General features: G+C 45.9%; 1 protein-coding gene across 11 annotated transcripts in view; it reads left to right on the forward strand.

The window, feature by feature from the left end:
* Positions 1–25645, forward strand: part of MYT1 (myelin transcription factor 1) — a 232449-nt gene that overhangs the window by 103866 nt on the left and 102938 nt on the right. For all 11 annotated transcript variants that reach the window (XM_053249644.1, XM_053249643.1, XM_053249646.1 and 8 more), the window contains exons 3-4: positions 19068–19122; positions 22800–22830. In XM_053249644.1, the coding sequence (XP_053105619.1) occupies positions 19068–19122; positions 22800–22830 (86 nt within the window). The remainder of the gene's footprint in view (positions 1–19067; positions 19123–22799; positions 22831–25645) is intronic.

Here is a 25645-nt window from a genome sequence, read left to right on the forward strand (position 1 = left end):
CAAGTACAATCAAACCTGCGTCTGTCTGTCTGTCTGTCCATCCGTCCGTCCTGTTGCAGGCAGGAGTTTGCTGGTTTTCCAGAAGTTTGAGGTCAGCAGCAGAAAGGGACCAGTTCGGAACAGAGAATTTGCAGAAGATCAAATTGACAGAGGATCAGGACCAAGGCTAGCTCCCAGGGCAGCCTCAGGACTTGCAAAGCTCCGAGGGGCTATGTTCAGGGCATCCACCAGCAAGCTTTACACACGGGGCTTTTGACGCCCTTTAACTCACATCTCCTCTGGAATGGAGGGGGTGCATTCACATATCAGCTAGATTTACCTAGGTAGCTGCGAGTTATTGGGGAGCAGTTCACACACAATCCAGTTTTTTCACTATGAATTAGAGTGTAACTCGATTTACATCCAGGGTAGAAAAAATGCACTATTTGTGTTGATTTTGGGGGACAACTTCGTGTTGTTGTTGTTGTTGTTGTTGTTGTTGTTATTTATTTACACAATCAGACAGGTGTTATTGACTGGTTTGTTTTATCCAGACATCGAGTCCTTCCCAAGGACCTGGGATGCCAGAATTTTATTGTCAATTGTTATAGATATCGTTGCAGAATATAGGCTGTTCCCAGTAAAGCTGCTTTTTGTAATTGGCTGATGGTGATTTCTGTGGCCCCTATGGTGTTGAGGTGCTCTTCAAGTTGTTTTGGAATTGCATCTAGGGCACCAATTACCACTGGGGTTATATTGGTCTTTTTCTGCCACAGCCTTTCAATTTCAATTTGTAGATCTTTGTATTTTGTGATTTTTTCTATTTCTTTTTCTTCTATTCTGCTATCCCCTGGTATTGCTATGTCGATTATTTTAACTTGTTTTTCTTTCTTCTCAACTACAGTTATATCTGGTGTGGGAGATGTTTGTCTGCTTGTAGTCGGAAGTCCCATAATATTTTTACATCTTCATTTTCTTCAACTTTTTCAATTTTATGATCCCAACAATTTTTGGCTACAGGTAGCTTTTATTTTTTGCAGATGTTCCAGTGTATCATCCCTGCTACTTTGTCATGCCTTTGTTTGTAGTCAGTCTGTGCGATCTTTTGACAACAGCTGATTAGGTGGTCCATGGTTTCATCTGCTTCTTTACAAAGGCGGCACTTGCTGTTTGTTGTTGACTTTTCTGCTTTTGCTCTTATTGCATTTGTTCTTAGTGCCTGTTCTTGTGCAGCCAGTATTAAAACCTCTGTTTCTTTCTTCAAGTTGCCATTCTTAAGCCATTGCCAGGTCTTGGTGATGTCTGATTTTCCACTTATTTTGTGCAAATATTGACCATGCAGTGGCTTATTTCTCCATTTTTCTGCTCGGTTCTTGACTTGTTCTTTCTTGTAGGCCTGCTTTGTTTCATTGGTGTTGAATAGTTTCGCGTTATTGACCATTTGAAGTGCATCTTCTTCACTGTCCTTGATATATTCTTCAAGGCCTCTTTTCTCCTCTTCTACTGTTTGATGGACTTGCAGCATTCCTCTTCCACCTGAGCTGCGAGGGAGGTATAGCCTATCGACATCACTGTGGGGGTGCAGAGCATGATTGATGGTCATGATTTTCCTGGTCTTACGATCTAGTGTCTCTAGCTCTGCCTGGGTCCAGTCTATTATTCCTGCAGTGTATCTGATAACAGGTATAGCCCAGGTGTTTATGGCTTGTATGGTGTTCCCGCCATTGAGTTTGGATATAAGGATTTTTCTAACTCTCCTGATGTATTCACTTCCAATTTTTCTTTTAACTTCAGTGTGTGCTATGTTATCAGCCTAGAGAATGCCCCAAGTATTTGTAATGTTCTTTCTCTTCCAGGTTCTTGATGTTGCTTCCATTGGGCAGTTCTATTCCTTCTGTTTTTGTTATTTTCCCTCTGTTCATTATTAATGCAGCACACTTGTCTAGTCCAAACTCCATTGCTATATCGCTACTGAATATGCGGACAGTGTTTAGCAGTGATTCAATTTCAAGTTATACGGACAGTGTTTAGCAGTGATTCAATTTCAAGTTGTTGTTATTATTATTATTTTCATTTTCATGTTATATCCCGCTTTTCCTCCAAAGAGCCCAAAGCGGTATACTACATACTTAAGTTTCTCCTCACAACAACAACCCTGTGAAGTAGGTTAGGCTGAGAGAGATGTGACTGGCCCAGCGTCACCCAGCAAGTATCATGGCTGAATGAGGATTTGAACTCAGGTCTTCCCAGTCCTAGTCCAGCACTCTAACCACTACACCACACAGGCTTCACAATACAGAGTCGCAGGGTTTGCAGTAAAGCCTCCGCAGAAACTCATGGTAAAACCTGCTGTGCATAAAAGCCCCGGAAGATAGGAGGATGTTGCTCCAGCAGAGTGCTGGTCCCAACTGAGCCTTCAAACAGTTCTACTATTTGGGAGAGGAGAGCTGGTCTTGTGGTAGCAAGCATGACTTGTCCCCTTAGCTAAGCAGGGTCTGCCTTGGTTGCATATGAATGGGAGACTAGAAGTGTGAGCACTGGAAGATATTCCCTTCAGGGGATGGAGCGGCTCTGGGAAGAGCAGAAGGTTCCATGTTCCCTCCCTGGCAGCATCTTCAAGATAGGGCTGAGAGAGATTCCTGCCTGCAACCTTGGAGAAGCTGCTGCCAGTCTGTGAAGACAATACTGAGCTAGATGGACCAATGGTCTGACTCAGTATATCGCAGCTTCCTATGTTCCTACCTTCCTACTCTCAAACTCCTGTCTCTAACTCTACCCTTACAGGATTTGCTAGAGCTTAAATGGGAAATGTTCTGTTTTGTAGGCACAAGCTCCAACAGGGCTGGGGAGCCTCTGTCCAGGCAGAGTTGTCCTCACATGGGTCCTCCAAGTCTGAAGAGGAAGGCAAGTGCTCCTCCTCTGGTCATGGGAAAGAGGGTGGATCCAATGCAGCTAGAGCTGCCCACCCTGACTCATCCCCCACACTGTGTCCTCCCCCAAAATAGGGGCTTCCAGGCCCATGACCATGATTGTGGGTATGGGTGTGATATACCATTTGTCAATAAATACATGGAAGTAGGTAGGATCAGGGCCCCACTTCCATGTATTTTGAAGGGATGTGCACCATGCCAGACCCACATGTGCTCTTCACCATTGACACCGAGTGAGTTCTGGTGATCCATCAGCTATTGTCCAGAGAATCATTTGCACAATTTGTCTACTTGCATGAGCAGTGCAGTATCAGGGGGAAAGGCTTGTGTAAAGTCATGGCTGCTGTTTCTTTCAGAGGAAATGTTTCCTAATATCAGAAGGGGAGGTGCCCAAACAAGTCAGTTGATGGTAGCCAAGTCTTTTGTCCTTTCAGTGTGTGGACCAAAGTATAGAATCTTGTGAGAGAACTCTGGAAGATGGCAGGCACTGAATACAAGACCTCATAAGCACAAAGGATGTGCTGCCGTGTCATGGAACTCCACATGGGGGTATGCAAAAAGATTTCTTTGTGATGGGTCATGAGCTCAAAAGCTTAGGAAGTCAACTTATAATTAATAAATCAGAACATTGGTCCATCTTGCCTACAGCTATTCCCCAAGGTTTCCCAGCCCTACTACCTGAGACTCTTTTAAATGGAGACACCAGGGACCATCTGCATGCAATGCATGTGTTCTACCACTCTTGACGATGTGATTGATGAATGTGTGCACTGCCTTATACTGAGTCAGACCATCCATCTCTCTTTTGTCTGTCATTGCTTGCTTAGAGAGGCCATATCTCTCCAAGGTCTCTGGCAGAGTCTTTGCCAGTCGTTTTAACTAGAAATGCCAAGAATCGAACCAGGGACCTTGCACACAACAACAAAGGTATGACCTGTTGGCATGCTGTGGTTCATAGGAACGTAGGAAGCTGCCTTCTACCGAGTCAGACCATTGGTCCATCTTGCTCAGTATTGTCTACACCAGGGATTCTCAGCGTTGGGTCCCCAGATGTTATTGGACTTCAACTCCCATAATCCCCAGCCAAAGGCCACTGGGCCTGGGGATTATGGGAATTGAAGTCCAATAACATCTGGGGACCCAACGTTGAGAATCCCTGGTGTAGACAGACTGGCAGCGGCTTCTCCAAGGTTACAGGCAGCAGTCTCTCCCAGCCCTGTCTGGAGATACCAGGGAGAGAACTTGGAACCTTCTGCATGCAAGCACGCTGTTGCTTTCTCCAGAGCGCCCCTTACCCTATGGAGACTATCTTGTAGTCTCTCATTCAAATGCAAAGCAGGGTGGACCCTGCTTAGCAAAGGAGACAATTCATGCTTGCTATCAGGTTATCTAGTTATCGTTATTGTCCTCGTGTGAACAACATGGTTCTTCAAATCCACCCCCAGGAAGAGAGCATCCACATGGATGTGTTTTATTCCATTGTCCATGTTGTCAGATCACATAAACTCTACTACTACTACAAATATTTATATACCATTTTTCAACAAAAATTCTCAAAGCGGTTTATACAGAAAATTAATGATAACTAAAGATGGCTGCCTGTCCCCAAAGGGCTCACCATCTAAAAAGAAACATAAGAGAGACACCAGCAACAGCCACTGGTAAGATGCTGTGCTGGGGCTAGATAAGGCCAGTTGCTCTCCCCCTGTTAAATATAAGAGAATCACCACTTTCTATCTATCTATCTTTTTACATTTATATCCTGCACTTCCTCCAAGGAACCCTGAGCAGTGTACATGGTTATGTTTATCCTCACAACAACCCAGTGAATTAGGTTAGGCTGCGAGAGACATGACTGGTCCAGAGTCACCCAGTGAGTTTCATAGCTGAATGGGGATTTGAACTCAGGTCTCCCTGGTCCTGGTCCAAAACTCTAACCACTACACCATACTGGCTTTTTAAAGCCAGTTTAAAAGGTGTCCCTTTGTTCAGGGCTAACTGAAAATTCTAATTTTTCAGTTCTCTGTATTTCCATAGCCTTTGCCAAGCCCTCGCTATCACTGTTGTTGTTGTTGTTGTTGCTGCTGCTGCTGCTGCTGCTGCTGCTGCTGCTGCTGCTGCTGCTGCTGCTGGTCCAAGACACAGAGTTCTTTCAAGTGACAACACTGTGCTGTCCAAGAATTGCACTCTCAGGCCCTCTTCCAATGTTATTGAGAAAGAATTCTCTACCTTGAGTCCCCAGATGTTGTTGGACTGCAACTAGCATCATCCCCAACCACTGTGGCTGAAGGATGATGGGAGCTGTAGTCCCACAAACTGGATACCCAAGGTTGGGAACCTCTGTTATGGAAGTTGCTGGAGCACAGTGCTTGGATTCAGGGGTGTAGCAAGGTTGGAGTGGGCCCTGGGCAGGGGGAGTGAAGATGGACCCCTGCGCTCCCTGCCTTCTTCTTCAGAGAAGTATAAGGTTGGGGGAGCAAAGAGCAAGATTTGGGACAGCTTGGGACCAGGTTATGTAAGAAAGCACCTCCTTTGTCACGATCTTCTGGAGAGATCCGGTTACAGTTGTCACCAGCTTGTCTGGTGACGACTCAGGACTGAGCTTCCTCTGTGGCTGCCCCAGGCCTTTGGAATATGCTCCCTCCTGAAATAAGAGCATCTCCTTCTCTGTTTATTTTCAGGAAGACCCTCAAGACTTTCCTGTTCTTGCAAGCTTTTAGTTAGAATTTTAATAATGTTAATAAATTGTTTTAGACTGTGGTTTTAATGTTGTGATTTGTACACCACCTAGATATTTACATATCAGGCAGTATAAAAATATGAGAGAGAGAGAGAGAGAGAGAGAGAGAGAGAGAGAGAGAGAGAGAGAGAGAGAGGTCACCCACTCAGTGCCCTCCTCCCTCAGGGGCCTATGGACATTTGCCCGCTCCCACCCCCAGTGTTCAACTATACCTGTACCCCTGCTTGGATTGCATATGGCAAGGGATCTGGCATATGTTACTTGCACTGTATGCTCTTTCATTGCAACCTCCCAAATATGTTTGTTTGTTTGTTTGTTTGATTATTTATTTATTTGATTTATATACCATCCTTCCTAAGATGGCTCATGGCGGTTTACATAATATTGGTGTCCCAAATGGCTGCTTGGCTTGTGGCTTCTATGGCTGCTTCTGCAACTATTAAAACATTTAACATCCCAGCAACGCAAACAATGTCCCAGGTGCTGTGTGGACTCAAGAAGGGACAAGGTTTATCCCGAGGGATATACAGTCTGCATTGGTCTGTACTGGAGAGATGAAAGGGGACGGTAGCCAGATTGTGATTAGCAAGTGAGTGATGGGCACAAAGTCAGGTGCCAGAAGAGGAGCAAGTGAGTCAGAAGAAGATTGTGATTCAGCAACTCTCAGTGCTAAGAAAGAACAGAGAGAAAGAGAGAGGGGAAGCTGTTCCAGGGAGAAGCATGGCTGAAGCCCTCAAGCTGGGAGGACGAGTTCGCCCAAGTCCCTGGAGGGTGGTTTTTACGCTTGGAGGGACGTGACAGTCGAATGTGATGTAAGGTGTACTCACCTCCCTTCCTACTTTCTTGTGCATGGACAATCTGCCTGTGTAATCCATCTTCATCTTGTGGTGCACAAAAGTTGGACTTTTGGGGCACATGCACAGCAAGAGGTGCTTGCTGATTCGGCATGTTACATAAGATGTCTATCATCTTGCATCTCTTTTATTTCTGATGTGAGCTGCCCCAAGCAGTGGTGGGTGGGGAGGTCAATATTCCAGACAAATAAATGCACAGTCAGCCTGAGACGCACTGAGCATAGGGGTGGCAGCCCCTCCATGAGGCAGGATGAAGCGATTCCCCCAGCTACAGGCACAAGGAATGGAACTGGGGGCAGCCAGTCCCCTGACAAGGCAGATGCCACTCTGTAGGTCTTGCTAGCACCCTCTGCCACCATCCTCCCTCACCAGGGAGGAGTGCTGGTCGTGTGGTAGCAAGCATGAATTGTCCCCTTTGCTAAGCAGGGTCCACCCTGGTTTGCATTTGAATGGGACTCTACATGTGAGCACTGGGAAGAGCACTTGCACGCTTGCAGGCAGAAGGTTCCCAGTTTCCTCCCTGGCATCTTCAGACAGAGCTGAGAGACACTCCTGCCTGAAACCTTGGAGAAGCCACTGCCAGTCTGGGCAGACAAGATTGGACCAATGGTCTGACTCAGTGTAAGGCAGCTTCCCATGTTCCACCCTGAGAGAGATTCCTGTCTACAACCTTGGAGAAGCCACTGCCAGTCTGTGAAGACAATACTGAGCTAGAGAGACCCGTGGTCTGACTTGATGTAAGGCAGCTTTCTATGTTCCCACGAGAGCATGTTGTTTGTTTTCTGCTCCTCACCCCACTGGGCTGTGTCTCTTCTTTTCCCTCTCCCTGCCCCACAGTGTGGCTTGGTGGCATCGTCTGAGAGTGCCTCCATGCTGGCACCACTGAGCCAGACAATGCCGAGCACCCACTTGCAGATGGGGGTGGACATCACTTTGACCTGCTTCTCACAGTGTCTTGGGCTACCCCTGACTGAGCATGTGTGGAACCTGGGTGAGCCAGCATTAATAGGGAAGTCAACCGAGGAGGCTGTACTCATTGCAGTGAACTTGAGTTTAAAAAAAAAAAAGGAGAACAAAGCCCTATTCAGACATTGTGCTGAACATTCATACAATAAATGTACAGTGTACACGGTATACTCAAATCTGTACACAAATACAGTTATTCACATGTTACGTTGAACTCAGATACAGCATGATCCTTCCTATCTGTACCATGCATTTCAGGGGCCTGCATGCAGGTTCACTTTTAAAATACAGGTACAGTCATTGCAGGTACAGTCATTGACATAAAAACACGTATGAGTGTATAGGCATCTGAAAACAAGATAGAATGGCCTGGTTCACACAATCATTTGAAACAGGGTTTAATATGAGAAACCAACATTATTATGATTGGGTAAACTCATGCCAAGGCAGAAATCTCAGATTCATATCAGGGCATTAACCACCTTGGTGTGAGTTCCTACAATCACACTAATGTCAGTAGCCCACATTAAGTCCAGATTTGTTCTCACAACCTCACGCCGCCGCTTCCGGCACTCCAGACAACACAAGCTGCCTGGGGTAACCCAGGCAGTCCGTGTCGTTAGAACAGCCTCTGTATCAACCAGACCAAGCTCTGAATAAGGTGCAAATCTAAGGCCTGAACCCTGCATCTTGACCCTAGCTGAATGTGAGCTGACTATAGTGAGCTACGGCATTGGTCTTCATCTTTTTTAGTTAAGACTCACCAGGGGTGGTGACCTGATCTTGGATGGTTCACATCTACACTGAAGTAGAAACAAACAAACAAAAAAGCTATGCACAGCACCTGCATGTGTGTCATCATCCAAGATGGCTGCCATTGGGCATTTCCACACCAACCATGGGTGCCAAAGCCCTGTCTAATTTGCATGAGGAGGGAGTTGGAGAGTGAGAAGGAGAAAGGTTACCAAAAAACATTCCCTGATGAAAAGCTGAGGCTAAGGTGTTTCCTTGTTCTAAAAAAGCTGAAGGCAACTCAGAGGCCTCCCCTACAGGAGGGAAAGTTTGACACAGAAGAGACACAGAACCTGCCTTCTGTGCCACAACAAAAATGTTGTGATTATAAAGACAAAACTGTTTCTCCCCCCAGCCACCCACCCCAAGAACCAACTGTCTGCCTTTCTTTTCTTTTTAATCTTGTGAATGGCGGTTAGGGAAAGAGGTGCTATTGTATTGACTGTTTCCTTCCTATGTTGTTAAATTACAAATGAAAAAAGGTGATGCCGAAGAAAAGACGAGGGAGGGTTGAAGGAAGCCACAGCTGTTGACGTCCATCAAAAGGACTCGGCTTACAGCCCCATAATATTTTTTTTGCAACCTCTTCTGTTCTCTGGGGTTGTTTATTTTTTATTCTTCCTCTTTTATGTATAAAAAAATAATTTATCCGCATGAAATCCAAATTGCCACCGCATGCTTGAAAACCAGCAGAACGTTTGCCAATTTCCCTGGGAAAACTGTCAAAAATACAGAGAAATGGTGGGTGGGGAGGGGGAAAACCATGCTAGATTTCATTTCAGCAAAACACACAGCCGTCCAGCAATCAAAAATATTAATTCTATTGTGAGGCGTGCATCGGAAGGCATTAACTCCGGCGAACACCAGGAATGGCATATTTGAAAGGCTCGTAAATGTAATGAAGTCCTTTTGACACCTGCTCCTCTCCTCACTTTAAATGTGAGCCATTGGTCTGGAGGGAATCGAGGCTTTAAAAATAGAAATTATAGTAATTGTCTTCTTGGGTTATTGGGAAGGTTGTAATAAACGTGGGGCTCATAAGGCGGCAGCGCGGCAGGACTGTGGTTGACAGGACGCATAAATTACGCCTTTTTTATTTCTCTCCCCTCCCCCCTCTGATCACCCCACTAGCAAATCATGCCATATAAATCATGGTGTGTTAGGGCTCCTTCACCGGGAAGGAGAATAATATGCATGGAAATTCCATCTGAGGCATTTTTGGTTCACAGACGGCACTTCAGGGCGCTTTGTCATCCTTCCGCATTTTCTGGAAAGCAACAACTCAGAGCAACTCCTGGCGTGAACCAACCTTCTCTTGTGATGCTGAGGAGGAAAATGGAGCTGGGAGGGGAAATGGGATTGTGAGGAACGTATGGATGTCTTGTATCGGTTTTGTGCCAGTTCAGCTATCATGGCTTCTCCCAAGGAACCCTGGGAATTGTAGTTTGGTGAAAGTGACAAGAAGAACAAAGATGCCTTTCCCCCTATGCAAGGACCTACAGTTCCCTGGCATCCCTGAAGACAGGGCATTAAGCCTGTTTAACTCGATAGTGTAGATAGGTTGATAATTCCACAGTTAAGAAGAGACTCCTCTTTTTTTACCCCCTTCATTGAAGAGCAGATCACATGGCTGGCAACTGACTCGGACTCGGACTCTTTGCCAATGGGAAGGCAGCATACTTTGTTTTCATTAGACACTCTGCCAGCGAAGCGACGGAAAGGGGAAGCCCTGCGTGTTGTTCCATGCAGCTCATGTTCCAGCTGCTGCTTTCAGCCCTACGACGCCCACCCCCTCCACTTTCACTTCATTCCACGGCATAATTTTCTGTGCTGTCTCACCGCACAAGGGAGCCTGCAGGGCATGATAACTGGTCAAAAATGTGTGTGGAATGTTGAATCTGAGATGTGCTCCCCCTGAAAATAAATGGCTTTTCTTGACAATACGTAACTAGTCCAACTAGGAAAAGGGGTTCCCCACATTGGGTCCCCAGAGGTTGTTGGACTACAAGCTCCATCACCCCTTAAGGCCATTGTGGCTGGGGGTGATGGGACTTGTAGTCCAACAAAATCTCGGGATCAATTGGGGAACCCCTCCCCTAGGGTTTCTTTTCTGTGTTTAACAGAAGTGTCCAACTGTGTACCGCAGTGGTCATGATGGCATGCTTTCATGACATGGTTCGTTAAAGCACTGGGTGAGCCAGGAACATAGGACGCTGCCATATACTGAGTCAGACCCTTGGTCCATCCAGCTCAGTATTGTCTACCCAGACTGGCAGCGGCTTTTCCAAGGTTGCAGGCAGGAGTCTCTCTCGGCCCTATCTTGGAGATGCTGCCAAGGAGGGAACTTGGAACCTTTTGCATGCCAACATGCAGGTGTTCTTCTACTGAGCTTTGGCCCTATTTCCTAAGGAAAAGATCTTGCAGTGCTCACACATGAAGTCTCCCAGTCAAATGCAAACCAGGGTGGACCCTTCTTAGCACAGGGGACAATTCATGGTCGCTACCACAAGACCAGCACTCCTCCCTTAACTAAAAGGTTGTTGGCAACAAGGTTCACTAAAGCTTTTGTGTTTAGGGCTTTTTAGTTTAGCAAAAAGGCAACTAAGGTATGGGGGACGTAATAGAGCTTTCTAAAATTATGCATGGTGTGGACACAATGGATAGAGAGAAGTTTTTCTCCCTTTTATATGTTACTTGAACCCAGGGTCATCCAGTAACAGTGATTGGCAGGAGTTTCAGGACAGACAAAAGAAGGTCCTTCCTCACCCAATGCATATTAATTTATGAAACTTGCTCCCAACACTTAGATGGCTTTAAAAAGGGATTGGACAAATTCCATGATAGGCCTATCCCAGCCTTTTATACTGGCACAATCGTGCCAGTATAGTTAAGACAGAGAGTAGTTTCAGCATTCCACCATTATAAGCCCCAAACATTCTATTACTTATAAAATCAAAACCGTTTGTCCAAACTGCCTGGCCATCAGCACACATTCACTAGGTGACAAGAGACACCTCCCCGGCAAATTTGGTGAAGATTCATTGGGAAACAGCTTAGATAGAGCAGTTTAAAGTTTTTCTCTTTTGAACAGGGGTTCAAAGGGTTGGCGACGTTCTTTCGGACTGAGAAAGTGGTATTTAAATGACTTTGTAGTCTATTTGCATAGTTTCAGCCTTTAAACTACATGCCAGAAAAGTGTCTTTTGAATATCCCTCTGGGACCCAGTCGGTGCTTATTTCACAACTGATCCTCAAAGTTACATTTTAAGAGACAGAAAAATGCATCTTTCCTGCTAAAAGAGTCTCTGCAGTAGGACTTTTGAAGTTGCGGTGCCCACAGCACTGCCCACAGCACTGCCAACAATGAGTATGGCGATCAGATTTTCCCCTCTCTTTGCCTCGGGAGCATGGCCCTTCAGATGGCCCTCCCTTGCCCATTTTCTCCTCCAAATCTGCCTGCCTGCCTCCCTGCCCTTCTTTCCCACCACTGCTTTTTACCATATCCGCGTTTCTCGGCCCCACCTGCAGGAACAGCCTGTTCGTCTTGCTGGTGGCCATGGCAACACTGCCCGCGAGGAAGTCCTTGGCAAAGGGGAGGGCCTGCTCTGCCATGATAGCACTGGATGGCACCAAGCAGGGAGGGGCCAGGAACCAAGGTGCAGCAGTGAGCCCTGTAGCTGCAGCCAAGGGAAGGGCCACCTTGGAGCATGAGCTAAATGGCTGGTTCTGCAGGGCCTGCCTGCCAGGCACCATTGGCGGGGAAGCGGCAAAGGGGCGGAGATCGCTTAGACAGCGTCACTGGAAGGGGCACTCAGATGAATGTGTAGCCTGTCCGCTGTCTTCGTCTCCTCGTCTCCCCCACCCCACCGCTCCCCACCTATGCATGTCTACTCGCAACTACTACTACTACTACCCCACTGAGGTCTCTAGTGCTTTCTCCCAGGTAAATGAGTGTAGGATTGCACTTAGATCGCACGTTGGTGCCTGCAACACTCGCGGAAGGTTCCTTATTTGGGGGCCAAGGCAATCATTGCAATATGCTCGTACGAGGCCACTTATGCCTGTTATTTGACTCTAACGGTCCGATCCATTCCATGTTTACTCAGAAAAAAGTTTATTGTATTCAGTAGGGTTTACTCCCAGATGTGTGTTGGATGTTGTCTTGTGACTACAATCCAAAAGACAATTACGTGTGTGTGTGTGTGTGTGTGTGTGTGTGTGTGTGTGTGTGTGTGAAAATGGCTGCAGTGTGTGTGTTTCAACAGTTGCGAAACAATGATAAATGCGCCCAGCAAAATGATACAATTTGATACCATGCAGCGTGCTATTGCTATTGTATAGCATTGAACTGTATCAGTGGCAGGGAGGGTTACCTGTATCTTCTTCTGAATTTATAAAGGAAATCTTGTGACCTTCAAGGCAGCAGCATTAGTGGTGCTTTAAAGTGGTGAATGTTTTCACTTGTATTTGCCCCACAATGCACAGGGGATGGACCTTTCCTCTTTGCATTTCTGAAAAAAAATGGCAACACATGTAACATCTAACAAAGCCCCCACCCTGCCATATAGCAGCTGTATAGTTTATTGTTAAGCTGTGTCACATTCTCGGTTAAAACTATGAAAATCCTATTCTCTGTACAATGGAAGTGCTCATGTCCTTATTTGTTTGCTGGTTTGTTTGTTTTTTTATTCAATTTATCTACCGCCTTTCATAAAACTCATCCCAAAGCAGTTTACAAAAGTTAATACAATCAAATTCCATAAATTCTCCTTAAAATGTTAAAATCAGTTAAGATCATAAACAAAGTCCAGCCGTTAAGAGCCGGTGGAATCCCCCCCCCCATCCCAATTGGCTTTCCTGCTGACCAATGGAACCTCTGTCTTATCTGGCTTTAGCCTCAGTTTGCTTATGCAGTCTGGCATGAAGGATCTCTTGGGTGAGAGGAAAGAGCTGTCCAAATTGTAACACAACTAGAGAAAAAAGAAAGATATGGATAGATGAGGATAGATATGGCAACGTACCATACCAGGCTTTTAATGAATGGTGTTTTAATGGTTTTAATGCTGTTTTATAATATTATTTTAAAAAATTTAAATTGTTGTAATGTATGTGTCCCCCCCCCATTTTTGTCTTAACGAATGTCTTACTTTGGTTTTTTTCTGTTGTAAACTGCCCAGAGACGTAAGTTTTGGGCCGTATAAAAATGTTTTAATAAATAAAATAATAAATAAAACATGACCAATAAGCACTCCAGCTCCTTAATCTGATCTTGTAGTTTGGGATTCTTGGGTGCAGAATGAAACCAGTTCATTCTGGTTTCATTCTGTTGAATGAATAAAGAATAAAGAGAGCCTTGTTGCAGAGAGCCTTGTTGCAGAATAAAGAGAGACATGCATCTTTTACATGGACTACTATGTAACAGAGCACATTGCCATGAGCTATCACAGCATTGCTCCCATACATGTTTTTGTGTGGACATATATGTATATTCCAATGGAGCACCTAAGATGCTGGGGAAAGAGAGTTAGCTCTGTGGTAGCAAGCATGAATTTTTGCCTTCGATAAGCAAGATCCACCCTGGTTTGCATTTGGATGGGAGACTACAAGTGAATACTGTAAGATATTCCCATTAGGGGATGGGGCCACAGCTCAGAGGAAAAGTATCTGCATGCTTGCAGATTGAACCTTGGAGAGCCATTGCCAGTCAATGTAGACCAGTATAGATCATACTGAGTATGATCTGCTGAGTATCTGCCATGAAACTGATTGCCAGGCAATTTAGGACTAGGAAACGGAGGTACTTTTTCACACAATGCATAATCGACTTGTGGAATTCTCTGCCACAAGAGGTGGTGACAGCCAACAACCTGGATGGCTTTAAGAGGAGTTTGGATAACTTCATGGAGGAGAGGTCTATCAACACACAGCTACTAGTTGGAGGGCTATAGGCCACCTCCAGCCTCAAAGGCAGGATGCCTCTGAGTACCAGTTGCAGGGGAGTAACAGCAGGAGAGAGGGCATGCCCCTTTCAACTCCTGCCTGTGGCTTCCAGCGGCATCTGGTGGGCCACTGTGTGAAACAGGATGCTGGACTAGATGGGCCTTGGGCCTGATCCAGCAGGGCTGTTCTTATGAGGACTGAGCTAGATGGACCAAGCTTCCCATGTTCCTAAGATTAGGAAGAACAGTTCAACTCTAAGAGCAGTTCAGTAAATGAACAAGCTGTCCAGGGAGACCAGGTACTCATAGAAGTTTGAGCTTCTATGGCTCCTGGCCAGGAGTTTACTACTATTTCATTGCTCATGTGTTGGCAACACATGAGCAACAAAATGAGGTTAACAGAATGCTTGCTCAATTAACTCATTTAAGGGGAGGGTGCTTTAGGTGGGCTAGCCGCCTTCGGAGCACTGGGCTCACCTGTGAGCCCAGTGGTTTCCATGCTCCACAAAAAGCAGGCTAAGCTCCTTTAGCCCACTTTCCGTTGATCGAGAGCATAGTCTCATTATGTCATATGAATGCACTCAGGTCTGTACACTCATATATGTCTTTGTGTGAATGACTGTACCTGTGCTCATTTGAAAAGTGAACCTAGGTACAGGCCTCCTGAAATGCAGGAGAAGAATTGTACTGCTCTACCTGTGTTAAGCCTGACATGTGAATAATTGTACCTGGGTCCTGTTCCTGGGTACACTGTACACAGCCTGTACGAGTATCAAACATAACGTGTGAGTAAGGCTACTGAGAGAGCCCTATATATTTAGAAGCATATATACATTGGTTCCATTGAGAAGCCATGTTTTCATGACATCCAAGGTTAGAAATTACATCAAGAGGAGCAGCCTACATGTGTTCAGTGGAATGTCTGCATCAGTGGCATCAGAACTATTGTGGGGGGGACGAAAAAGTCTCCCAGCTTTCAGAATGACTCTGTTCTTACAGAATGACCCTGTTCAGTAGGGATGTGCAAAAAAATTCGGGCACAGATCGATCTGTGCCCGAAACAAGCAATTTTGGGTGATTTGGGTCCGAACCGAATCACCCCCGATGTCCCCTGATATTTTTTGGGCCGGAGCCAAATCACCCCTGATTTGAGCCCGAAAAATTCGGGTGATTCGGGCTGACGTCTCTTTGAAGTTCCTGCCTTTTTGCCTCCATTGATTTGAATGCAAAAAGGTCTGATGTGACATCAGCTCGAATTTTGGGTCCTAGGGGCAAAATAGTGGGGTGGGGTGGTAGTGCCTAATGGATGGAGGCTACCACCCAAATTTCAGGGGAATTGGGCAAAGGGCTGATCTTTGGGGAATTTTTGAAGTTTTAGTGTCTTTGGGGCAGTTCGGGGGCATAGCATGGGATCTGGGCAAAAAGAGTGGGGTGGGGTGGTAGTGCCTAATGGGTAGAGGCTACCACCCCAATTTCAGAGTGATTGGGAAGAGGGCTGATTTTTGGGGAATTGTTGAAGTTTACGTGTCTTTAAGGTTTTTCCCCATAGAGAAGCATTGAGGTGTCAGCAAATGTATAGCTTCACACGGGGGGGCAAAGGGGTGGCCTAGAGCAGTGTGGGGTTGGTGGTAGTGCCAGGTAGGGTCAAGGAAGCTACCTGAATTTTTTCAAAGGATTTGGGCAGAGGGCTGATTTTTGGGGAATTGTTAAAGTTTACGCGTCTTTAAGGTTTTTCCCCTTTAAGGTTTTTCCCCTCTCTATGGGGAAAAACCTTAAAGACGCGTAAACTTCAACAATTCCCCAAAGATCAGCCCTTTGCCCAATCCCCCTGAAATTTGGGTGGTAGCCTCCAACCATTGGGCACTACCACCCCACCCCACTATTTTGCCCCTGGGACCCGTTTTTCATACCTGAATCGATTCAGATTCGAATTTGGATTTAATCCGAATCCGAACCGAATCAGGGGTGATTCGGGTAGCCCAGATTCGGGCACAGAACAGAATGGGGGTGATTCGGTTCGAGTCCCGAACCGAATCACCGAAAACCCGAATTGCACACCCCTACTGTTCAGACTCATTCCAAGTGCCATTTTAGACTCCAAAATGGTGCTCTTCTGGCCTCCGCACACAGCAGCCATTTTTGTGGTGGTGCTGACCATGCAAATGAGCTGTGATGCATGTGCAGAAGCCAGAAGAGCACCATTTTGGAGTCCAAAATGGTGCTCGGAATGTTCTGAGTGTTCGGAGTTGGAACAGGTTCATTCCATTCCAAGCTTGGAACGGGCCCTTCATTTTGAAGGGCATTCTGTTCTGAGCTCGGAACACTCGAAATGGCCCAATTCGTGGTCAGAACATTCCAACCACAAACCGTTCTGCACATTCTTACTAACAAAGTGCAACAGTGCTGCATCTCAGACTAAGGCTGCACCAGTGCACGGGTGTGGTGGGGGATTATCACCCCTTCCTTCTCAAGGAAAAGGAAGTCACTACAGAAGGAAGTGGTTATTGTTTCCGCCACCCCCTCAGCTACAGAAGAGGGGTGTTCAGCTACAGAAGCAGCTGCAGAAGAAAGGGAGGGAGGGGTGGTTCCCCCCCCCCCACGATATGAGCCAGTGTAGCCTTAGACTAAGCCTTAGTCTTAATCTTTGTCTAAATCCAAAGCAGGGCTGCACATTGGCCCTGTGCAGATGGTGGACTACAACTCCCAGGAGGCCAGTATATGCCTATGGCCCTCCAAGTTTTTTGAGCAAAGATTGTAGCCCAATTACTTTATGGCATCCCACTTTGGATCCAGGGAGTAACATCAGAGATGGAAACGGTTCAGTCATTATTTCTTAGGGCTATCTTTGGGGTACCCAGGTGCGTACCTTACTCTGCATTATGTTTGGAATCTGGACTTTTTACTATTCTCTCTAAAGCATGGGAACTTACTTTTACCAGATGGATCAAAATTTGCTTGGATATCCAGGAGCCCTCCTATTTTCTGTTTCTATGGAGAGACTCCTTTCCTAGTCCTTGGCTGTCATATGTTAACAACAAAATAATGCAAATGGGCCTATCTCCCTCTGAAATTCTACTTATGGGAAATGAGAAGGCGAAAGTTACACTCATACAATGCCTTCATGACATTGAGCACCAAAATCTTGTTTCTAGGGGAAACAGGACCTGTTCTCCCCTATTTTTTGGCATCATGCCCCCTTTGGGGAATAGAGGTGCTAAGTATTTAGCTTCCCTACACTTTCCCAAGTTTAGGATAGCTTTTACTAGGGCCCGCATGAATGTGCTGCCTTCAGCCCTTCTGGAAAAAAGATTTAACAGGGGATCGTCAGATCATGGCTTATGCCCTTGTGCTGCAGGCCTCCCTGAAACTGTTTCACATGTGTTGCTCTATTGCTCCCTGTACTCTGATACCAGGAAAGAACTCATATTCCCTCTATTGGAGCATCTTCCAGGAAGAGCTGACCCCTTTTATTTGAATTTTTGTCTTGAGGATCAAGATAATGAGATTACCAAGGTGGGGGCGAAATTCTTCTATGTTGCTATTAGATTAAGATCCTGTTTAAGACCCAAATTTTAGGAGCTACTGTTCATTATTATGTACCATACTATTGCTGGTATATTCTGTTTTTAACTTTCCTTTAATTTTTGTATGTTTTCTGCATGGCCTATGGCCGTAATAAATAAATTGAAATTGACTACAACTCCCATCATGACCCACTATTGGCCACTGTGGCTGGGGATAATGGAAGTTGTAGTCCAAAAACAGCTGGAGGGCAAAGTTGTGTAGCCCTGGTTTATGTGTTAGCCTATGGCCACATTCGCATGTAACGCAGAACTGCACTTGAATGTGTCAAAGGTTCTCCAAGCATTGTATGCAAATGAATGCAAATGCTGTTCCACGTGGCAACGTACCCAATGTTCCAGTTTTCTGACTCCAAACCAAGGTTGGATGTAGCCTGTGTTGCATCTGAATGTGGAACCACAGCTTGCGAAAACACAGGCTGCGTTCCCTTCAATCGGAGCTGAGGGAGGAAGCTCCTCCCCCAACTCTGGCCATGATTGGCTGTGTGGGCTGTCTTTCAGTCAAGAAGGAAGCCTGTACAGCCAGTTCTCCCTCCTCTCTGCAGTCTCACTGACTGAAGAGAGATCGCAATCTGTAACGTCAGAATTCGTATGGGAGAATGGGGGCGGGGAGTGGAACCATGGGTCATTTATTTATTTATTTATTTATTTATTCGATTTCTATGCCGCCCTTCCAAAAATGGCTCAGGGCGGTTTACACAGAGAAATAATAAATAAATAAGCTGGCTCCCTGTCCCCAAAGGGCTCACAATCTAAAAAGAAACATAAGACAGACACCAGCAACAGTCACTGGAGGTACTGTGCTGGTGGTGGATAGGGCCAGTTACTCTCCCCCTGCTAAATAAAGAGAATCATCACATTAAAAGGTGCCTCTTTGCCAAGTTAGCAGGGGAGTTAGCAAAGCAGACCCTCGGCTCCACATTACATGTGAATGTGGCCACAGTTTTCCAGTGTAGCCTTAACCTTAGCTGTTGCTGTGTTTCGGTATTTAGCACTACATTTATAACAACCAGAACTTCACAGTGATCCATTCACACTAACAGCTTGCTACGTACGTCTGCCTCCACACACATGCGTTTTAAGTGGCAATGGAGCCACACTTTCCTTTTACGAAGTGGTGGTCGCCTTGTTTATTAGCTGCGCATCAAGGTAATTTCTGTAACGGCTCAGGTCTTAGATCTTTTCCACTTGTGCAATCCAGCTCACAGTTTCCAGGGACACATTAGCTTTTGATTGCAAATTGTTTTCATTAAATAAAATGTTAATTCTGTTGTTGTTTGATTCCAGATGAGTTTAGAGAATGATGATAAGCGAGCACGAACACGATCAAAGGCAATCAGAGGTGAGCACATTCTTATTTCCCCATGTGGAATTATGCGCGTAGGCAGTTAAACCTACTAGCAAATGTGTGTTTCCGCGTCTAAATGGCCAAGAATCTTGCTCATTTGTGGGTGTGTGTTTTTAAACGCAGCACACAAACCCTCCTCAACTTTTCCCAGGAGATCTCTTAGTAGAGTGACGCACGTGGACCCTCAAAATCCATAGCAAACATTCCAGTTCACATTATGTTTCTCCACTCCCCCCCCCACCTTCTTCCCTATAAAGCAGCTCTGTATGCTTTGCTTCATAGAAATCTTGATAGCTTCAGATCACTTTTATCATGTGTGCTTGGCCCGAGGCTTTGAAGTCATACATCTGAGAGAGCCAGACAGAGGCTGTAGACATTGCAGAAGCAAATGAGGGTGGCTAGTGGTGGGGACAAATGGCTTGTTAATTCAAAGGTGACAAAATTGACTGCTATTTATTTTCTGACTTTGAAAGCAAAATGTCTGCATGCCTTTTACATGGCAGAAGGAAGAATGGCATATAAAACTTGGGTGGCGACGGATCGTTGCTTTGACATAGAAATTACCACTCTCCGAATCTGAAACCCAACTGTTGATGCTTCTTCGATTCTGAATTGTTTGTGGTGCACGTGTATGTGAAATGTGGCTCTGCGTGTGTGTATGTGTTCAAACATGGGAGATTTGCTTTCTGAGTCAGCAAAAGTATTTTTTCCCCAGCTGTCATTTCCAAGATACAAATGTTCAGATTTAAGAAAGCCCTTGTTATAGGGCCTCCTGCATGCAAGCAGATGCTCTACCACTGAGCTAAAGCCCCCTCCTCTAAGTGTAATATCTTACAGTGCTCACACATAGTCACTCATTCAAATGCAAACCAGGGTGGACCCTGCTTAGCAAAGGGGACAATTCACCCTCACTGCCAGAAGACCAGCTGTTCTCCCTTACCTTAAGTTCAAATTTCTGATTCTGATCAGGAACATGCTGTAGGCTTTCACACTCCCTCGTCCCCAGATTCCTGATCTGATCAACTCATCATGACACATGAAATGGTCAACTATGATTTATAGTCATCCTCTAGAACAGAATTAAAAACTATGGTATGCTCATGGTTCCTAATTCTGGTTGAGAGAGCTAGCACAAACCAGACTGGATGTGATATTCAGAAGCATGAATTTCAAGTTTCAAGAACTGAGTGGAGTTTTTAAATGCTGTGGCCAACATGAGACACAGAAGCTATTCTCACGATCTGCTAACATCGTGTTAGGGGAGCCTAGCCCAATTTTAGCAGACGAGCCCAGTTGCCTCACAACGGGTTACCCACTTAGGAAGCCCTCCCTTAAGCCCAGGTTAGAGAAGCAAGTGCTCCACTAACCTGGGCTATACAATCATGTGTTGCCACAGCGCAACTCTGTGCCGTGGCAACTCGTGAGGAGGCCCCCAACCAGGAGGCTAAAAAGCAGCCTCCTGGCTCGGGGGGTCTCTCCAGCATGCTCTGCGCACTTGTGCAGAGCATGCTGGAACTCCCGGGGGCCACACGGCCCCCGAACTCCCAAGCCCCCACCAGCTCCGTTACAGAGCCGGCAGTTGTGTGGGCAGCCGATTCGGCCGCCCGGGGAGGGCTAATGATTGTCTGCGGGGAGAGTGGGCTTAGCCCACTCTCCCTGCAAACCCTCTGGAGGCGGGTCTCACCAGTCTTGAGACCCGCCTCACAGTCTCCCATCAGTGGCAGTGAACCTCCAGAGCTGCTGTACAACTTAAGAGGCAGCCTTGACTTGAGCAACAGGGCAGCTGCAGGATGCCTTAAAACAGGGGTGGGCAACTTTGGCCCTCCAGCTGTTGCTGAACGACAACTCCCATCATTTGGGAGCTGTAATTCAGCAACAGCCTGAGGGCCAAGGTTGCCCACCCCCTGCCTTAAAACCACTTCCAGGCAACAGTGCAGTGCTCTTTCCATTGTTCTCAGTGCTGCCGAGAAATCGCTTGAAGGCATTCCTCAGTAACCCTGTGGCTAGACCATCACAGCGACCTTTGAAGTTGCCCAGCCATCCTAATGGGTCACTACTGTCAGCAGGAGCCTGACAGGAGACATGTCACAGAGAGAGAGAGAGAGAAAGAGAGAGAGAGAGAGAGAGAGAGAGAGAGAGAGAGAGAGAGAGAGAGAGAGAGAGAATGAATAGAATGACTTCTATTTAGGAACCCCTTTTGTAGAAATTTGGGACGATTACTAAGTAATTGGGGAAAATTAACAAATGCACACAAACCTTCCAGGGGCATAGGGAGCTCGCCAGCAGCCTGGGGACAGATTCCTGCCAGTGGTCCCCACCACCTCCTCACTCCCCACATGCATGCCAGCCACACACCTTACATCAATGTCAGGTGCAAGGGGAATGGCCGGCACCTGGAAGAGGCCGCATGGAGCTAGGGTTGCCAACTGTCCCTCATTACTCAGGTTGTCCCTCATTTCAGGGATTCAATCTTAGTCCCTAAAGGGGCAGCATTTGTCCCTCATTTATTCAATAGCATATAATTCAATTACATATACGTCAATGAGACTCAGGCTCTTGATTACCACTGCATACACCTCCCAGACCCTCATTCTGGAACTTCTGTGCCTCATTCTGGCAATGAAATGTTGGCAACCCTTGCATGGACTCTCTCCTGGTCCTTCTCAGAGGGAACTTCATTGCCGGCTGGATGATGTTCTTCTTTCTCTCCATTGCTGGATGAGGGAGAGAAATTAAAACACCCAGTGGGCCCTATGTCTGCTGGTAGGTAAGGGGCCAGTGCCCTGAGGGAGGGGCTGCTGTGGCAGAGCCCCCGCTCCCCCCTCCCCAGGAGCCAAGGGACATTTGTGCTTGCTTTTCAACTAGTGGCTATGCCACTGACAACCTCCAAGACAATTATAGGGGCATGTATAATCCAGTCACAGATGAGCAAAGAAACAAAATTTGTTTCAAATTTGGTCAAAAGTAATGGAACTTTTAAAAGGTGTTCCACATTGGCTAGATCGTGCTGAGGGATTTCAGATTGTCCTGCTCAAGAAAGTATACTTCTTTTTTGTCCAGAAAGAAGTATACTCTTGGTCTTATTAAAGAACCCGGCTCAGTCTGAAAGCCTAGAAAAGGCAAAGTTGCTCAGCATACTTTGAAATCTCATAATATGTCATATGTGTTCTTGTCAGAATCACTCTGTGCTGTTCTAGCCCATTACTTGTCTTTTGATCTTGAAACACGCTGCCAGCAAAATTCTCAGGAACAGCAAAGGAGCTGCTCCTGCAGTGCTCCTTGAAGGCCAGGCTAGATACTGAGAGTGTAACTCTACTTTATGTGTAACACGAGGCTGCCACCAATACCTGCGGTAAGCTTTCCTTCTCCTTACAACATGTAGGATCATTTACTCGAGGCCATGACATCATTGCTTCTTCCTGCCCCCATCCTCAGAAGTCATTTATGTGAAGCACAATTATATCATTGCCCAAGATCAGTGTGTTGCAAGGGAAATATCAACACAGGGATGCTGTTTTCAGTGGCAGTTCTGTGTGAAATGCACAGTGTGTAGATTCACCTTTAGAACTGGCTAGAAAGGAGACATCTTGTTTTACTCACTACCTTCTCTTGTTTCTGTTTCCGTTTTGTTGCTTCCCCCTTTTTTCCTTCTCCTTCGTCGTCTGCCTCAGTACCTACGGAACTCATTGGCCAGGAGGTGAGGTAAGGGAAATTTCTTCTTAGCTCCTCAGGACTGCTTCATATACCTGCATGCACTTCACTCAGTTACTCTCGGCTGAGTCTGTGAACTGTTTCCATTAAGAATTATAGTGTCTGAGGTGATAGGAGTGGATACAAAACCCTACAGTGTCTAATCTAAAATTACCCCTTGACATCTGCCATTCATTGCTCAGTGTTTCGGTCATTGCACAGAGAGGAGACAAGAGGAGACAAGCTGTATTGAAACATTATGTTGTACAGGTATACAGAGGTCCGTACACTCATACCTGTGTTGGTGTGAATGACCTGCATTCATTTTAAAAGCCCCTCAAATGCATGGCACAGATAGGAGGTTTACTGCTGTACCTGTGTTCAACATAAGAACATAAGAAGAGCCCTGCTGGATCAGGCTCAAGTAAGTTCTATCTAGTCCAGCATCCTGTTTCCCGCAGTGGCCCACCAGATGCCTCTAAGAAGCTCACAGGCAAGAGGTGAAGGAATGTCCTCTATCCTGCTGTTGCTCCCCTGCAACTGGTATTTAGAGGCATCTTGCCTCTGAGGCTGAAGGTGACCTATAGCCTCCAGACTAGTAGCCATTGATAGACCTGTCCTCCATGACTTTGTCTAAGCCCCTTTAAAAGCCATCCAAGCTAGTGGCCATTGCCACATCCTGTGGCAGAGAATTCCATAGGTTAATTATGTATTGTGTGAACAGGTACTTCCTTTCGTTGGTCCTAAATTTCCTGGCCCTCCATTTCATGGGATGACTCCTGGAAACATAAGGCCAGGAAACTCTAGTTAATGCACTCTAGTTAATTAATTAGTTAATTAATTAGTTAGTTAATTGATGCACTCTAGTTAGATTAACTCTAGTTAATGCACCCACAGTTAAAATATTCAGAACTGGGAAACACATCAGTGTGAAGTAAGCAAACAAACCCAACCCCCACTAAAGGCCATCTATAGTGGAGATCAAAAATCCCCTCTTGGCTCCAGTGGTGGCCAGATTTCCCACTGACAGATCAGCAGAAGGCTGGGTGCCACAGTGAAAGGGAAAGGCCAGCACAGAGAGGGCTAGCTTATGTCTCTCCACCCAGTGACATAGTCTGTATCTCAGTCTGTGCTATGTTGCTGACACAGCACAGCACATTACTTCTCTTCAGCAGCTGGATACAACTCAGTACATACACAACCCACTAGCATCACATTGGGAGCCGGGGGGAGGAGTGGCTTTGTGTGCTGAATATATATTTGTAAACACATCCTTTATTTATTCAGGGATAAAAATGAGTTTGCCTTTTAGCCTGATTCTTGGTCCTTTTTAAAATTGGACATCTACCAATCAGATTATCAAGATGGATGGAGCCAAGCAGACTGTATACTTCCACTGCTCCACCCCCACCTGGACCCTCAAAAAAATCAAGACCAAAGAAATACAGGTTTTGAAATATTTGTAAAATTATGCAAAGGATGTTCATCACTTTTCAGTCTCCTTGATTTCAACTGGAGACTAGAGATGCAGGTACATGCTTAATTCTTAATTCACATTGAAATCGATGGAACTTAAGTGAGCTTGAACTGGCTCATGCCCACATTTTTACTGCACCATTATCAAAATTAATTGGAAGACAAAGAGGGATGGCTTAGAACGAACATCCTTTTCATCCGTGCTGGGGAAAATGTTCTGAACCAAAGAGACAGATTCTGCAGTAGGCATAAATGATGCAGAATTCGCATCTTGGCATCTGCAGACTTGCTAGACCTTTGTCCATGTCCCACCACCACGGTTGTGTGGCTTTGTTTCCCAGACTTACCTTAGAGACCAGGAAGCCAGCCAGCAAGGCAAGGGGCAGGTCCAAGGCAAGCTTGCTAAAGCGGAAGGGAGCTGTCCATCCAAGGAGTACTTAAGATGAGGAGGAGCTGGGCAGGTGTTGCACCAACAACAGCCAAGCAGTGGAAGGTTTTCTAGGCAGTCTTGCTCCTCCACCTCTTTCTGGAGCATCAGTGGTACCCTGACCCAAGATACACTTCCAAGCATTGCTCCTCCTCCTGAGTACCCAAGCAGAACTGAGCTGGATGGACCAGTAATGGACTCAGGATAAGTCAGTTCCATTCATGCATAAATCTGCACTGGGAGTGAAGAAAACGAAGCCTCCAACTTTTAGCTCTGTAGTGGAATAGACATCTGAAGGACCATCATATAAAAGAGTGAGTGGACTTGTTCTCTGTTCTTCTGAGGGCAAGATTAGAACCAACGGATTGAAATTAGAAGGAAGGAGATTCAGGCTAAACATTAGGAAGAACTTCCTACCTGGTAGGAGCTGTTAGACAGTGGAACAGTCTGCCTCATGCCGTGGTGGGCTTTCCTGCTCTGGATGTCTCCAAACAGAGGCTACATGGCCAATCTGTCAGGGATGCTGCAGCAGATTCCTGCACTGAGCTGGGGGGTGGACTAGAAGACCGCCAAAGTCCCTTCTAAATATAAAATTATATTTCACGATTCTAAATCTTTTTGCATAGATTGGATTGGAATAGATGAAACAGATTGCAATGCACAGATTTCCACTGAAAGTGTGTGTGGTGGGGGAGGCAGAATCAGCTGTGAGTACAACTAGCAGTTAAGACTAAGGGATAAAGGAAACTACCTTAGTGATGCCTGATCCATTCCAGGGCTTTGGTCTGTCCTTCTCTTTGGAGCTGGCAATGCACAGAGCTGCATTTGTACAAATACAACACATATTTATATACTGCTTTTCAACCAAAGTTCCCAAAGTGGCTTACAAACAAACAAACAAACAAACAAACAAACAAATAAAAT

This window comes from Hemicordylus capensis, chromosome 4, assembly GCF_027244095.1.
Source record: "Hemicordylus capensis ecotype Gifberg chromosome 4, rHemCap1.1.pri, whole genome shotgun sequence".
Lineage (NCBI taxonomy): Eukaryota > Metazoa > Chordata > Lepidosauria > Squamata > Cordylidae > Hemicordylus > Hemicordylus capensis.